Below are 16002 nucleotides of genomic sequence, written 5' to 3'. Positions count from 1 at the left end.
TATTATTACATTTCTCCCATCTAACAAATTTATGAGTTTCACACAAACAAAAACACATGTGAAATTCATATGTATGCATGAAGATTTAAAGATCTTTTAAAAGATTTACTTTTTAAATGTTTCTAAGTAGCAGAAACAGTGTGGGATACTGACCTGGCCTATATATTCAGCTTTCTAAGCTGTAAAATCTGATGTTGCAATGTACCTTAAGTGCAGCGTGTTCCCCGTGTCTCAGGAGAGCCCTGGTCTGGGGCATCGTCGGGCTTTTAAATGAGCCTCGGCGGCGGTCTGGACCGCTGTCTCTGTGCTCCTCCGGTCGCTGCGGCCGCGCAGCACTACCTGGAGACCTGCTGAAAACGCACAGAGCACGTCTGCTCAGGCATTTTCCAACCAAACTGAATAATTGAGAGAATAGATGAGTCGGTCTCGACCAAGATCTTACTGCACCTCTCAGCTGCAAGTTTTTTCTTTTTCTTTTTTCTTCCCCCCCTCTTCATTTCGCCTATCAGGAGGAAATAAAAGCCTGGACTGAAACTGAATGAGGATTTCATTTGATTCGTGTGATAGGTTAGATTTGCCTTGGCTTTTTGAGAGAGAATGGCTGTGGAACAGGCAATTCCTGCAATTTGGGTAAAGATATTATGGATTTATTTTAGGCCTTTATTTTCTTGTCTCATACCTTTGTTGCTATGGTAACCTTCCACATCTCCCAAATTGCCCTTTCGTCTCCCTTATGGGTGGTCTGTATTTCCCCCCTCCTCCTTTTCCCTCAACAATGCAACGCGCACTCACAGGTTTTCTTTCCCCACTTATTTTTGCACGCTTCAATCCGGTTTTCATTTGGTCTGATTTTTTTTTTCTTTTAGCCGCTTTTGACGTGGAATTGACGAGGCTGGACGCCAGATGTCAGCAAACGGAGCCAGCCAATCACAAAGAGAGAAGTCTGAACGCTTCAGGCCTCAACAAAGTCTCGTATCCCCCAGGCTCCTGGAGGCGAAGATTTCCAAGCAGTGCATATAGTTCTCACCTCACACGCACTTGAGTTTATCATAATCCCAAACACAGATCGTGTCACTGAACACAAACAACCTCATGTGAAAACGCTCTGCTGTAAAGCCTGTATCAAAAAAGAAAGAGGAAGTGCTACCTTCCTTCATGCCACATCCTCTCAGTTGTGCTTGTCTTCCCTTTTGACCCTCAGATGACAGTTATCTGCAGTTGGGCCTGTTGATCTCACAGATCTCATTAGTGTCTCTTTTCAGATCGGAGCGCAGCCCTCCAACTTCCTGCACCCCGGGTTTTGATGAGTTGTATTTTTTTTTTTTTAAGAGTCAACTTCTTGTAGAGGGACTGATTTCAGCAGAAACTCCCCCGGTCTTGTTGTGGTTGCTCTCTGGGAGCTAGCTGAAGGTAAGCTTATTCAAAAAGTCTATGTTTATGACCTTGTTTGAAAGTTGCTGTCAACCTCAGGAAATGGAAGCCACACATGCATAAAACACATGTGAGGTTGGGGGGGGAAGAAAAGTTGCTCACGGAGGGTTTCCTCTTTTTTCCGTATCCAGGAAACTACAGCTCGACATGCTTCATGTCATGTCTGTTTTGTCAGGATGTGTGACTTTGGGCGTTCGCCGTGCTTTGTGTCTGAAACCATGGGGGTTTAAAATATTCTGAGGTAGAGGCAGAGCCATGCGACCCTGCAGGGCTCTCCAGATCTCTGCTGTGAGCTGCTGACAAAAAGGAAGTGAGCAAACCTGACATTTCCTATTTTGGTGTAAGGAGTTTTTGATAAGATTTAGTGAGTTATGAGAGTTTTCTTTTCTTGTTTTAGTTTTTAGAAACCACTACCTGTTTCAGATCTTTTGGTCTGAAACAGTTCGTCAGCGAAAGACTTTCATAGGTGGAACCTTTAGAGTGACTCAAATGTTTTCACACCCCTCATTCGCAAACGTCAGCGTTTCTCATCAGGGCTTTTGCATTGGACCAACATTAAATACAGGAGTATCGTGAATGGAAAGAAAATAAAACTTTTACAAGAACATTTGCAAGTCTTTTAGGATAAATGGCTTGCTCAACTTACTTGTCACTTCATGTGCAGAGGGGTTGATTTTGTCATGATTTGCGGTTGTTGTTGGTTCGGACCCAAAAGCAGAGAGGTGAGGTAGCGACTGAGTTTGATGATTTAATCAATATTTCTAGCAAGTACAAAAGTCCAGACAGCACAGGTGAGCAAAAGGCTAGGAGCTCAATCACTGGCAGTGTCCTAATAAGTTGGCATACCAAAGCTATTCCTAGAACAGGAACGTCAGTGTTTCTTGCGACTGGGGGGCAACAAACTACTCTGTTACAGGCAGCAACTGGTCAATTTTAACAAAACAACAACACGTCATGCTCCGACGCGGGAACACAGACACAGGTGGGATTAAATACACTAGAGTTAATCAGGAAACGTCAGACACAGCTGTGAGCAATCAGGGCGGACATGACGACACAGACACTAATGAACATACAGAAAAACCAAATCCTCACAGATATGTAGTTTTGCAATACTCTTTGTGTTATTGCATAATGCACGGACAGCAGACCGTTCGTTTGTCTAGAAAGTTCAGTTCATTTGTGGAGGTATGAATGCGCAATCAAACTCTGATGCGGACAGAACAAAAAAGCAAACTCTGGTTCTCCTACAAACCTCGGGTCCTGTCTCGGATGGACAGAACTCTGGCGTGGTTGAATGGCGAGCGGACCGGAGACCGCTCTGAAAGCAGGAAGCGGACTACAGCGCAGGGTATTCTGGGTAAATGCAACCAAAACAAACACTAGCGGGAGAAATGGCTTGCTGTCTTTTACCAATGTTAAAAGAGAACTCTACAAAACAACTGTACTCTGGTGGTTGGATGCTAGCGCAGTCATTCATCCAGCGGCCCGTCGTGTTTTTGAGTTGAAAAATGTTTAAAGTTAACAGGAAATTGATAATGTGTTAATGAAAGATTGAATATTAATACCTGAACACCAACTATAAAGTCTTAAAAAAATTGAGACATTTTAAAAAGACTTAAATAAGTAAGTAATGCTTAGCCTGGTGGACGCACAAGTAAAGTCTGGTGGCCTGCCAGGCTTATGATATGCTGTGGGAAACCCTGCTGAAATAAAATGCACTAAAATTTGTGGCAGCAGTGTAAGAACATGTGAAAGAAAAGAAACATTTGCAAGATGCTGCAAACATTTCAACTATAAGCTGTCTGTGAGTAGAATCGACATCCTCCCTTCCAGCAAATCGATCCCCAGCAGAAACAGGAGTCGGTTTGCTATGAACACATACTAAGCTATTTCTGAAAGAGGGACTTTCTTCCAACACCCCTGATAAGAAGTGTTTCTTCATTCTGCTGCCGTTTGCATGTTCAGCTCTTCCTCAGACGGTGTTTGATTGAGAGCCTCTGACTCCTCTGCAGATTCGTGCCAACAGGTCAGCAAAGCGACCGAGCCATCCAGAGGAGGGGAGATGGAGGCCGCCGCTTTCGAGTACCACAAAAAGGAGGAAGACCTGGAGGTGGAGTCTTTTCGGGGTATGTGTGTCTTAAATGAAGTGGCAGGTTGTACCGTTTTCAGACACCCACCTGCCTATTTTGGCCATTTTCCTTCAAACTGCTTCAGGATTTCTTGCGTTTCAAATATTTAACCAGCCTTCATTCTCATACTAGTTCAGTACTGGATGCATATATAAATGTTAGTTATTGCATTGAGACTAAAGTGAGGTAAAAAGGCCCTGTGTTTTTTTTTTTTTTTTTTAGTGGTCGTAGCATGAAAATAGATGAAGACACGCCATTTAAAAAAACTCTGAGTAAAACAATACTAATAAACAATTTAGACATTATTAAATAATTTCAAAATATACTGTAGGTATTATATTTTATTCCTTCAGAATCACAAACTGGAGTTTCCCAAACAGCCTTGAGGTTGAATAAATCGGAAACATTTTCAGCCAAACATCAAAAAATTCAGGCGAGTGAAAAATCAACATCGATGAAACTAAAAGTGTAATTTTTCTATATTTCTCAGTATGAGATAATGATACATAACTGAAAACTGAATTAATTAATTTTTTCTCTATTTCTTTGTCATGGTACTAGTAACTGTGAAGGGTGGCATGAATACATTTTTATGTCTCAATAAGTATAAATATAACAGCGTTTCCACAAGTTCACATATGACTCCCTATATGATATATTTTCCATCTTGTTCCTTTTTTCATGCCTTAATGGTTTTATGAGAAGATGTTTTGACCCTCGCAACAACTCCTGACTACATGAGAAAACAGTGGTGCTGATAGTAAAAGTTGGAGGGAAAATAAAAGCCCTGCGGAGTCGAGAGATGATTTTTAGCAATCTCAGTCCATTTGGTCCTTTTTATCCATTATCCATAAAGCATTTAAGTGTATTTTTCCGGCCAAAAAGATTCCTGACAATGTAAAAAAAAAAAGATTACTGAAAACTTCACTTCTGGCGCAGGAGAGAAGAGGAAGCTCATCCAGCCGACATCCTTGAAAGACCCCAAGCTTGAAAACCTAAAGCAGGTAGAAGATGAGTCTTTTCATCAACAGAAAAGAAAAGAAATTATCTCTGATACGTATTTCCTTGCACGAGAATTTTCTTTGCCTTTTTGTAATCTCATTATGTAACGACCTCAAACTTTGACACATTTTTATTTCATTGAGATTTCACGTGACAGAGCGACACGTGTGAATTGGAAGTAAAAGTTATCAAAACATTTTTCTAACTTGAGATTTAAAAACTACATGAAACTACACAAACAAATCAAATGGATGCCATACTTTTCAGAAATTTTTTAAAGTAAAAAAAAATCATACAATTTTTTCTTTCACGTCACATTTTCTTGTCATAAAATCTCATTAACATGGATTAGATTTTATGGTTGTAACATGACAAAATATGGAAAAGTTTAAAGGTTATGAATTTTGAAAAAGATGCCATTAGATCAGAGCTTTGTAGTGTTTTAACTGAATATAAATATATGCACTTTTGCATATGAATGCATGGTACCGAACATCAATTATACCTGATAAGAGAGAGAGAGGGGAAAGGCTTAGTGAAAGTTTAATGAACATAATTATAAGCGGTGATAGGAGACAGATCAGACTATGTCAGTGGGGAGTCTGACGGATCGCAGTTTAAAACCCTTTGTCGCAGGTAAATATAGCAACTTAAGTGTTTCAGCCATGTAATGTTATAAATAAACCCTCAAATCAGAACAAAATGCAAGTGAAACAGCAGCTTTTCCCATGTCTGTCCATTTCATTCTCACGTCGTCGCTGAGGACAGACAAAGCTCATTTAAGAAGCAGCCAGGCTCTTGTGCTGTTATCTTATTTCATTTTTTTTTTTTCATCCGCTGCATTGGTAAAAGAAAAACGTTTGTGAGAAGGTGAGGTGTTTGATGTTTCTGACTGTGTGATTAATTGTGTCCTGAGAGGCCTTGGTGGACTGGATCAATAAGACTTTGAAAGCAGAGCACATCGTGATACAGAGTCTGGAGGAGGATCTGTACGATGGACTCGTCCTTCATCACCTGCTGGGTGAGACATTACACGTTTGATGTCCCATTAAATCACTCAATCGTGATTTCAATAACTGGACCGAGAACAAATGAAACGGTCTGTCCCAGAAGCTTAACCCCGAGCTCATAAATAACGTCTTCCTGGTTTCTGCAGCCAGATTAGGCAACGTGAAGCTCGACGTGGAGGAGATAGCGCTGACCGGCTCCTCTCAGCTCCGTAAGCTGGAAGCCGTCATGAAAGAGCTGGACAAGATGCTGGGCGTGGAGGACGGCTGCCCGATCAAATGGGACGTCAAACGTGAGTCGACGCAATTCGACTTGGACTCTGCAACAAAAAAGCAACAAGTGATCAAATGTCCCCTTCTGGCACCGACTTCAGCTTCATTTCATGACAGGCTTTGGTGCTCGCTTGAGGGTGCCATCTAAGCTCACACCAGCTGGAAGGAATTTGAAAAGGGAGATCGAGTTAGTTTGAGGAAAATAAGACCAAGAAAACATGGGAAATTTTCCCAGATTTTATAAGCAAATGATTATCTAAATGTGAAATGTGTGTGCACATATTTTTTAGGGCGTCTTCTTTTTGTGATGACGTGACCTGATGATGCAGAGCGATGTGACTCTCAATTTAATCCAGGTGTTACAGAAAAATCTGTGACCCATCATTTTCTGTGACCGCAGGGGGCGGAGGTGCAATTATTCTGGCCAGAATGATCTGTGACCAGTGTGATTTTAGCTATTTGAGGGTTAAATATTGTTATAAATACACCCACATTGTAGTGATGAGGTGGTAGAACTCTGAAAAATAGTTGTTTTAAACTTTGACATTATTTACAGGCCTGTGCAGTAAGATCACAGATTATTCTAGCTAGAATAATCTGGCCATTTCTTAATCTGTTACCGATTTATTAAATGACCACAGCTGGTTTGCATATTTTAACAATGGCACATAGGGATTCAATGCGATGGTCAGTGTTCAGCCTCAAATACAAAGTAATGCATTATATTTATGGAGGAAATATAATGCATTACTTTGTATATAATATAATGCATGGAGATATAAGATTCATGGCTAATAAAAAAGCCATGAATATTAAAATCCCAGATGTGTCAGTATTTGCACTCTTTCGTCCCCTGCGGTCACAGAAAATGAACAGATTTTTCTGTAACACCTGTTTTGCAAATTGCAGCTAATAAAAATGACAGGGCTCTTTTAGTTTGAGTGTCGCTTGAGTTCAGACTGGTTTCTCGGCAGCCAGAGCACGTTGATACCTCAGCAAACATTATTTTGCCATTCCCCCCCCCACAAAAGCTGGAGACAGTGCTTTTTGAAGACTAGTGAAGTACTGCCTATTTGTTTCGTTTGTTTTCGTTTTTTTTCTCAAAGGCTCAGAAAGATATGAGGTGAGTAATTTTAGCTAGGTAGCTAATTGCTAGCCTCCTACCTCTGGCAGTTATGCTAGCTGCTATGCTCACTGACAAGCTAACTACCGTTAAGCTAAAAGCAATGCAGCTATTTCTTTGTATTTTATGCATTTATACACAAAACAGACATGTTTTCAAGGCATAGGAAGGTTGAAGGTATCAAAATATTACAATTTGCTAAATGTGTATCCCTGTTTTCCTTGAGTCATGAAGCCGTTTTTGAGAACATCCCTGAATGTCTTTCTCCAAAATTACCCATTTTAGTTGTGCTTCTGTTTTATTTGTCCAAGATCCTTTTGGTTTATCTCAGTTGCTCACCATATGTTTTTGAGATCTGTCACATCAGTCCAAGCTGAACGTTTTTTTTTTGTTGTTGTTTTGTTTTCCGTTGTTTGCCTGTCAGTCATCCACAACAAAGATCTCCTAGCTACCATTCATCTGCTGGTTGCCATGGCAAAAGCCTTCCAGCCTGAGCTAAATCTGCCACCGAATGTGAAGATTGACGTTGTCACAGTAGAAGTAAGTCTTTTCAGCCCCGGACCTGCCTGGTGAAATTCCCACGCAGCTTTGGCTAACTTTTCATTTTCACGCAGGTAAGCAAGAGCGGAATCAAATCTGAGGTGCAGACCGAAGTCCTGACAGAGGACAGGTGAGTGGATTTCTGCGTCTTGCTTGTGTCTTACTCTCATTTCATTTATATAAAAAAAACAAAAAACAGAAGTCATATCACATTTATTTTCTTTTTCTGCAGCAATGCAGGCTCAGACTCCTCCAGCTATCCTGGAAGTGAGTGAGAGTGGTCAGAGGTTGAGCTGAAGTGACATCTTGAATGTCGTCCAAACGCCATTAAAACCTACTAACACATTTTTCTGGATGTCTCACCAACCCAGGGGAAGATCCCATTGAGCAACTGCTGAAGCTTGAGGCTACCAAGGTCAACACAGTGAAGAAGGTAAAAAAAAATAGACGACAGGAGGAGACATGCTGGCATTGTGCAAGGTGTTGATGCTCCCAACTTTAGAGATTTGTAAAGTTAATGCATAAAATACACCTCATACTGTGTGGGCTTGTGGTCCGCACTTCAACCTTCACTACAGTGAACAAGTCTGCTCAGTCCTGTCACTGTAACATTTTCTTTTTAGGGATTATCCAATGTTGCAGATCTAAACTACAAAAAGTCCAGTCAATTTAACATCTCTTCACAAAAATAGGCGAACATGAAAATAATGGACTGTTGATTTTTGAATCTGTAATGTAAAATGATCCAATTAAAGCAGGATGCTTTAGTTAGCCCCACAATTAGCAGTTGATTAGGCGGGACAAGGCTAGGCATGTTTATTAGCACAGCAGGATCCATACACAAGGTCATTCAAAATGCTAAAAACTGTTCAAGAAAAAGATAAACAAAACAATAACTGTAATCATTTAAAGATGATATAAAAGGAAATAAACAGTCAAATGCACATTTAGACATTTAGACAAGATAAGTGTCATTTCCTTGACCCACAAAGCTGGCTTACCCTATTGATGTCAGCCAATGACGGTGCCCTCTGCACCCGGCGAGTCAGGGCTGTGATAAAAGTGGCCTGACATTTGCCCACTTTGGTGCATCGATCCTTTCACAAAACACTGGGAGGCAGCAAAAAAGGCGCCTTAATCCGGCCTTGAAGTGTTTTGTAAGAGCTAATAACACTTCCAGTCCTGATTTAAAGAATCCAATAGTTTCTGGACGTCGGGTTTACAGGGAGTTCGTTCCAGAGCTGGTGAGCGTAGAAACTAAATGCTGTCCGCGCTGGTCCTAGCAACACTGAGCTAACAAGTCTCTGAAGACAAGAGGTGTCTAAAAGGTTCCCACGAGACGTTCAGGTCCAACACCATTCCTTGAAGTTCAATAACACCATTTAAAAATCTATCCTTTTACTAACAGGGACTCGGTGCAATCCTGTGGTGTGATCCATTTCCCTGGTGCCGGTCAGGACTGTGGCAACAAGGTTTTGGTTAAGCTCTGATTAATTGTCTTGCATATGCCAGTGAAGGCACCGTAAATATGACTTAAAATAGTGAAGCTAAGTTTTCACTTTACACCTTTGGCTTTGTAGGTCTGGGTCTAAAACCACACCAAAGTTGCTCACATGTTCTGTCATTTTTAGCCTAATTGGATCTAGTTGAGTGCTGATCTCAAACATTTCATTTTGGATACCAAAAAGAAAAAAAAAAAGCAGACCAAGTGAGTATAAAGGACTTATAGAATAAAATGTGTCATCAGCATAGTTATGTTAAGCAAGTAAATTTGTAAAAATGGAGCCTGGAGGAACACCGCATGTGATTGTTGTTCACTCAGACACAGCTTTTCCAAATGACAATGAAGTCTTGATTTGCTAAATTAGATGTTTCGCAGTTTCACAAGTGCCCATCAACTCTACTGTTTGCCAATATTTTATGACCAGCAACTGCATCAAATGAAGCACTGACATCCAGTAAAAGTAAAGACAGATGCATTTGATGCAAAACTATGTCAGTCTTTGATCTGTGATGTGTTTCAAGCCAAGCTGGCCACGGAAGAGAACATTTTTCATCAGAACAACTTATTTGTTGAAGAGCTGACATTTCAGTTTTCCTCCTTGCCAATAATCTTCATACTGCTGGACCTACATGTTTATACGATGTACTGCCATAGTTTGTCTCTCTAGGAGGAAATCCTCTGTTTGTCGAACCAAGCAGCCGATGTTGTGAGGTGACGCTGTCATTACTTGTAGATCAATGCCCTATTGACAACCTTAGATGTGCTTGTTGTGCTCAAATGTGTTTCGCTGAGCTTTCTCAACAGGATTGCCTTCAAATCTCCAGGTATTTCTGAGTCCAACTTTCAAAGGACTTCTCTAATCTAATCATATGTTCAGTGTTCAGTACAAGTAGAAACCATTAAAAGTGAACTAATTCGAGGTGTCTTCAGGATGCCAGCGATGACCGGCATTTTGATCCTTCACAGGTTTTACTTCTAAGAATACAACGCGATAAAAGGGAAAGAACATGGACTTGGTGGTTTTATCGTCAGAGGAAATTCACACTCTGCCTGTTGCATTAGTTTTTATCGGCTGTTTATTTGGCTGCAACTACAGTTAAACTTTGTGAACTTTAGTGACTTAGCCAAGTGTCTCTTTTCCTTCGGTTAATTTTCAGCTGTTTGACCAATTTATTGCGTGACTTTTAGTAATTGCTCCACACAGTAACAGATGTTACTTTATTATGAGCCTGATTACATAATCCCCTATAGGGATGTAGTATACTACAGTGGATGGCTTTGGTGACAGCACCTTTACTTACTCCCTCACTTCTCAACTTCCGCTTTCAGGCCATCTTACACTTCGTCAACCAGAACATGGCATCGCTGGGTCTGCAGGTGGCTGATATGGACAAACAGGTACAATCTGACGGTTCATTTACTCCAGGCTGCCGAATAATAAAAATAGACCTGACGTTTAGCTTGCCTGAGATTTTATCACTGTTCGTATGGACGAGATCCAAAGTCCCGCGTTTCTGTCCCAGTTTGCTGATGGAGTGATATTGCTGCTGCTGATTGGCCAACTGGAAGGCTTCTTCATCCCGCTGGTTGACTTCCACCTGACCCCTGCTAATGACGCCGAGATGGTAGGGTGTATGTGATTTTAAAGTTTGAAGTCTTCTTTTCATCAAATTTCAACATCTTAACATGAATTTTTTATATTTAAAATAAACGGTTGTGCAATGAAGACCTTCACTCTACTAGGATTTCTAAAAACCTTTGCTTTTATGTGTCTAATTTCTTATCTAACCACTCAAAAACAGGCACAAGTACCTATTATAATGCATGTTTTGATCAAATGCATTTATGCAATTAACATCATAAAGCACTTGTGCCAATATCTTTGATCTTATTTTACGTTGGGCCAACAGGATGCGGCCTGTGAAGGTAAAACCTCTTTTATCTGAAATACGACGGGTTCATGAATAATTCACTGGGGTAACGACATCCGCTAACATCTTTCCTCTCAGACATATAGACGGTAAAATGATAGGAACAAAGTAATCAAAAATATATCTTTGTGTCTGATGTTTAGTAGTTATATGTTAAGGACTTTCCACACTCCTATTACCAAGAGTTGGAGGATTTAATATCAAAAACACAAGGCGTGGCTGGAACTGCAAAATGAAATATTAACGTCATATCGGAACATAATTCGTATTTAAGGAGATGAAACAGGTTTTAAATGTGAATTAGCATTATTTAAACTCACTTTGATAAATATGTTTGTGCTTTGTTTTTGGACTGCAGCTTCATAATGTGACGTTAGCACTGGATCTCCTGGATGATATTGGCCTGCAGCTGCCCAATATTGACCCGCAAGGTGAGGAAAATGACGTCACTTTCCAGAGGAGCAAAAAACACAATCACAACACGGCACAAAATATTGGCTTGATGGCAGGAAAAAATCTAGTGTCTGTAAAATTACTGCAAACTGAGTCAGATAGCTGAAAGCGCCCCTGCTCCAAGACAGCAGTGTCAAACTAATTCATATTATCTCCTCTATCAGCAGCATTTATCCGGATGAAATGGGAAAAGCTAAAAATCTGTTTGTGTGTCAGGTGGGACGCTTTGTCCACGGAGGATTTAATCGCTGGAGTGGAGAGAGGGATCGACGGTGTTTCACAGGAAAAAGATGAAATTGTTCAGGGAATATAAATGAGCGTGACTCGCGTCTTAGTATTTATACCTTAAGATGATTTTCTCCGTCTCAGGCCACCATCGTTCCTTTAGAGAGGAGCAGCAGAAAAGGCAGCCTCAAAGGGACAATGTTGTCTTGGTGTCCTCTGATAGGAAAAGGGATTTAACCCGGCTCCTCTGCTGCAGGAGCGTTTGCCTGCGAGGAGGAATCCATGTTCATGAGCCGTGCTATGCTGGATATTATTGTTATCGGGCTCAAAATGTTGATTGTATCTGTGTACTATATTAAAAAAAAGTGTCTTTCAACTCCAATTTGAAACTTACCGTACTAATGATACAATTATAAACCTCTGAATATGAGTTTTTCATCCAGCAAAAAAAAAAAAAGAAGATATTTCTCCTTTTGATGCTTCCAGCCAATTTACAGCATGCAATGCTTAAAAAGACAAAACTCGACATTATAGTACATTGGACAAAATGTTTTCTGTTTTTGGTCAAACTGGAATATCAGAATTATTTCTATTAGCAAAATAGCAAAATTTGAGATTTTTAGAGAATTTTTTTGTACTTTTCTTCAAATTGAGGAGAAATATGCCTGGGAATAATTTGGGAACACACAGATAGCAATTTTATGACTTAGTACGTTTCCGATTAAGGTTAATGAATGCAACATTTGAATTAAATGGTAGCGCACCTGAGGATTTCAACCTCCAACACGCTGCTCACTTTGTGACATCATGGAGCAAATCTTAAAAATATCAGGCAAAATTATGGACCTCGATAACTCTGGTTCACTTTGGGGGACAGTTTTCATCCGTTAAAGTATAAAAACCGGTCAGTAATCATTATGTCTCACAGATAAATGTGTTGTGGTGTGAAATGTAGCTTGAGCTGCAGGCTGAAGCTGTTCAGTGAAACTCATCATTCGCGTTGACACAAGCTGAAAGGCCGCTCCGAGAGGAAGAAGGCATTGCTCTAAAGAGCAACATAAAAAGTACAGTTACGGTTTGCAGAAGCACTCATTTGGTAAATATTGAGTTAAATATCTGTGTTTTGGAGTAGCCATTTCAAAACTCAGATCTTAGTCCCGCTGAAGATTTTTAAGCAGATCTGAAAAGGTGTGTGAATAATTCAGTTGTTACCTGACTGGAGGAATCAGCCAAAATTCCTGCCAGCTGTTGCGAGAAACTTCGGGAAGGATACAGAAAAATTAAACAAAATCGATTTCCATGGCTTTGGATGGTTTCACATAATACTGTACAATACAGCAACGTAATGAATCAACTAAAATTTGACCATTTTATCGTCCCGTGCAGTGTAGTATTTAACCACTTTATGACTTTTTATTGCATTGAATGTAGTTGCACAGTAAAACACTGAAGCAAATAATAATGTAGAGAATACCATTAGAAAAATATTTATGATATTTTTATAGTACTCGGTGTTTATTAACATAAAAATATGGCATGACACTGTAAACCACAGGTCACTCTCATGCGGTAAATAGCAAATATAATCAGTTGCTGTATAACTTTTTTCACTGCAAATAGGAGAACAACGAAGCAAGGGAAACAACCGATATATCGGGACCTGAGTCCATCAATACCAAACAGATTGATTTGGTATCGATCCATCAATTGGTATTGATGGATACGAATCCATCAATTACCAAACAGGTCAATCTTTCCTCTCCGTGCATCCGTTACCAACTGGATGATCTTTTGGTTGAGTTTCAACTTCCCTCTTACAGGCACCCAAACTCGCCCATTCTCTTCTCCACCGGACGCGCATGGCGCCTTTTCAACCTTAAAATAAATTCCCGACACTATAACTGATCATGTAAAGACCGGCACGATTAATCTAAGTCCAGAGGTAGCAGTTAATTTAATTCATTTTTACTGTCTTTTTAATTAATGCCATAATTGCTGTAATGAAAGGATGAATTCCAGGACTAAAGGCCTTTAAACGGGAGCATGCTGTGCGTGTTAATTAGATGAGCGAGCGACGAAGTCAATCTTAATGTCACGTTCATTCACTTATTGAGTCCCACCAAGGACAGAGAGATCAAATTTCTGCCTAATGGATTTTTCTTGTCCCCCTGATCTGTTGACCCGCCTGAGTGGATTGTGAGAGGAGCTATTAGCTAATGTCCACAAAGCGTGGTCGCAGTCACGGCGCTTCGACTTGGCCAGGCTGATTACGTAACATTTGTCCTGTGAATATTGTGACAGATATCGTCTCTCAGGACGTCGCCGCCACCTTGAAGGTCCTTTACGCCCTGTTCAGGAAGCACAAAAGGAACTGAGGGAGGAAGACAAGACAAGCTGCTGGAAATAAACAAGAAGATGGGAGGGGAAAAGTGTTCGCTGTGTAATTTATTGCTGTATTTTTGTTTTTTGGGTCGTACAGATTTAGACAAAAACAGTGGGATCTATTTTCGAACATTTTAGCTTTTATGACTGGGTGCATTTTATGTAGTATAGGCTAAATGTGTTTTGAAAAAAAATATATATTTTTTTGTAAATATCTTGAGAACTCAGGTTGAAAAGTACATCTTCTCAATTAAAAAAAAGGTATTAAATTTTACTTTTATCAAATTTGGAGGACAGCAAATACTTCAGTGTTGGTGGCAGCAGCAAACTGCTTAAGTGAGTCAGAAAACTGATATTTTTTTAAGACTCTGCACACCTGACGGAGCCTCAGTTAGAGAAGCAAGAAACGCAGCTGATTCGAGTCAGTTTATGCAAATAAATCTTTACATCCAGAAAACTAACATCTGACTATCATCACAGAAAAAAAAGAAAGAAAGAAACGGTTGTTCACAGTTTAGAGCAGATTTTGTTTTACAGGTTTTCCGTGCTGAAACGTTTCAGTGATATGCCAAATTTGAATTTTTTTTTACTGTTACCACTAAAACCTTTGCAAAGTTTTGTCTACTTTTATATTTATGAATGCTATTGTGAATAATACGTTTCTCTTGACGGTGACAGTATCATCAATATCTTAACCGCAGATGGACGACTAAAATAAAGAAATATTCAAGGTACGGCATGTGGATGTAACTTAACTGTAGCTTAATCGACTGCATAAATATTAGGTCATGTGTCCTTGGTTGTGTATGTATTTCCATAAAGCTTCACTCCCTGGTAACACAATTCATGTGTCGTCTCTTATATTTTAAATTCAGCCTGAAGAAATTGTTTATTGTTGTTGCATCACTCCCTAAAATGATATTGATGCTTCCTCCTGTGTTCCTGCTAATGTTATCTGTATAAAACTCCTTTTCACAGCAGAGCGAACAGGAAGTGGTGAGAAACATAAGAAAAGCATGCACTTACCTATCCAGTGACTCCATTACTGGTCATAAATTATATCATTTATTATTTCTAAGCCCATAATGTCCTTTGTCCACTTTGCTATTCCCACTTTCTGACTCGGCTGCTTTTTCCTGGCAGCGTTGCAGAGGATGTAATGGCGGCGGAGAAGCAGCTTACATTCAGGACGGTTGTTCAGTTCAACATGTTCAGCTGGTGTTATACTTAATTACAATACTGCACACTATTTACCATTTTATTCAGGTTCAAAATTTAAAATATGGATCATCATATCCTAAATATACAGTTCTTGAGGCACCTTGTGTGTTCTAGCTAATTTAGGGCATTAGCGTACTGCTTTAATCCAATTAGCCATTTTTTAAACTGGAGAAATCCACTTCCTGAGCCCCATCTGAATTATATATTTAGGATGATCCATATTTTCTCGGCTAAAAAGACTTCTTGTATAATGTTGAGGATTTATGTGGCATTGAGGTGATCAAGTTAACTTTCTGCAGTTGCAGACCTGATGAACCAGAGGCAGATGAAAGCTTTCAAAGGCCTGGAAGCAAACAATCATTTTGTTTTAGGTTGGGTCAATTATTTAGGATCAAAAGAAGCATTAAATGGCTGCCGACTTGTTTCTGCCCCGGTCAGTAGTGAGTTGTGCTATTTTAAGTAGTTAGTCTATGATTACTATCACTAACGCAAAGATTAAGCTATTCAAGTGTTTCCTCCAGTGTATTATAGGCCTGGCGGCCCGCCATGCTTTACTGCCCCCGCCGCCAGGCTAAGCGCTGCTTGTTTGTTGTAAATTACGTAATTTTTATACATGGCAACAGTGACGATGAAGGTTTATGAGTATTCATGGTAAAATCCGTTTACGCGCAATGGCGACATCTAGTGGTTAAAGGAAGAAAACTTTTTCTTTGTTTTTTTTCACCGGCACCACTACCTTTCTCTACCTCTTCACACGGTAACACCGACTGCAACATGT

General features: G+C 40.0%; 1 protein-coding gene across 4 annotated transcripts; it reads left to right on the top strand.

Annotated features, from left to right (window-relative positions):
* Window positions 1-513: 513 nt before the first annotated feature.
* parvg (parvin, gamma) lies at window positions 514-14846 on the top strand. 4 transcript variants are annotated; one of them, XM_088006482.1, is made up of 13 exons: window positions 514-1410; window positions 3447-3560; window positions 4503-4567; window positions 5484-5586; window positions 5722-5865; window positions 7393-7508; window positions 7583-7638; window positions 7741-7775; window positions 7880-7941; window positions 10342-10410; window positions 10536-10637; window positions 11302-11374; window positions 13923-14846. In XM_088006482.1, exons 2-13 carry the CDS (start codon window positions 3497-3499, stop codon window positions 13994-13996), a joined length of 963 nt encoding a protein of 320 aa, XP_087862608.1. In that variant the 5' UTR covers window positions 514-1410; window positions 3447-3496; the 3' UTR covers window positions 13997-14846. The 4 variants fall into 4 exon arrangements, with proteins under 4 accessions (XP_087862608.1, XP_087862609.1, XP_087862607.1 ...); XM_088006483.1 differs by lacking the exon at window positions 514-1410 and adding an exon at window positions 1513-1741; XM_088006481.1 differs by lacking the exons at window positions 514-1410; window positions 13923-14846 and adding exons at window positions 2356-2791; window positions 11613-12081.
* The last annotated feature ends 1156 nt before the right edge of the window (window positions 14847-16002 follow it).

This window comes from Poecilia mexicana, unplaced genomic scaffold (assembly GCF_051168715.1).
Source record: "Poecilia mexicana isolate PSO_F unplaced genomic scaffold, ASM5116871v1 scaffold_6, whole genome shotgun sequence".
Taxonomy (NCBI): domain Eukaryota; kingdom Metazoa; phylum Chordata; class Actinopteri; order Cyprinodontiformes; family Poeciliidae; genus Poecilia; species Poecilia mexicana.
The sequence above is the reverse complement of the archived record's forward strand: the minus strand, read 5'-3'. Positions and strand labels throughout refer to the sequence as shown.

What these genes read in the sequence shown, in the direction of transcription:
- parvg (XM_088006480.1), top strand. Translation starts at nt 2,626, where the DNA reads ATGCGCAATCAAACTCTGATGCGGACAGAACAAAAAAGCAAACTCTGG. An exon ending in CTCCTCCAGCTATCCTGGAA is followed by an intron (nt 7,776 to 7,879) that starts GTGAGTGAGAGT and finishes TCACCAACCCAG; the next exon opens with GGGAAGATCCCATTGAGCAA. An exon ending in CTGCTAATGACGCCGAGATG is followed by an intron (nt 10,638 to 11,301) that starts GTAGGGTGTATG and finishes TTTGGACTGCAG; the next exon opens with CTTCATAATGTGACGTTAGC.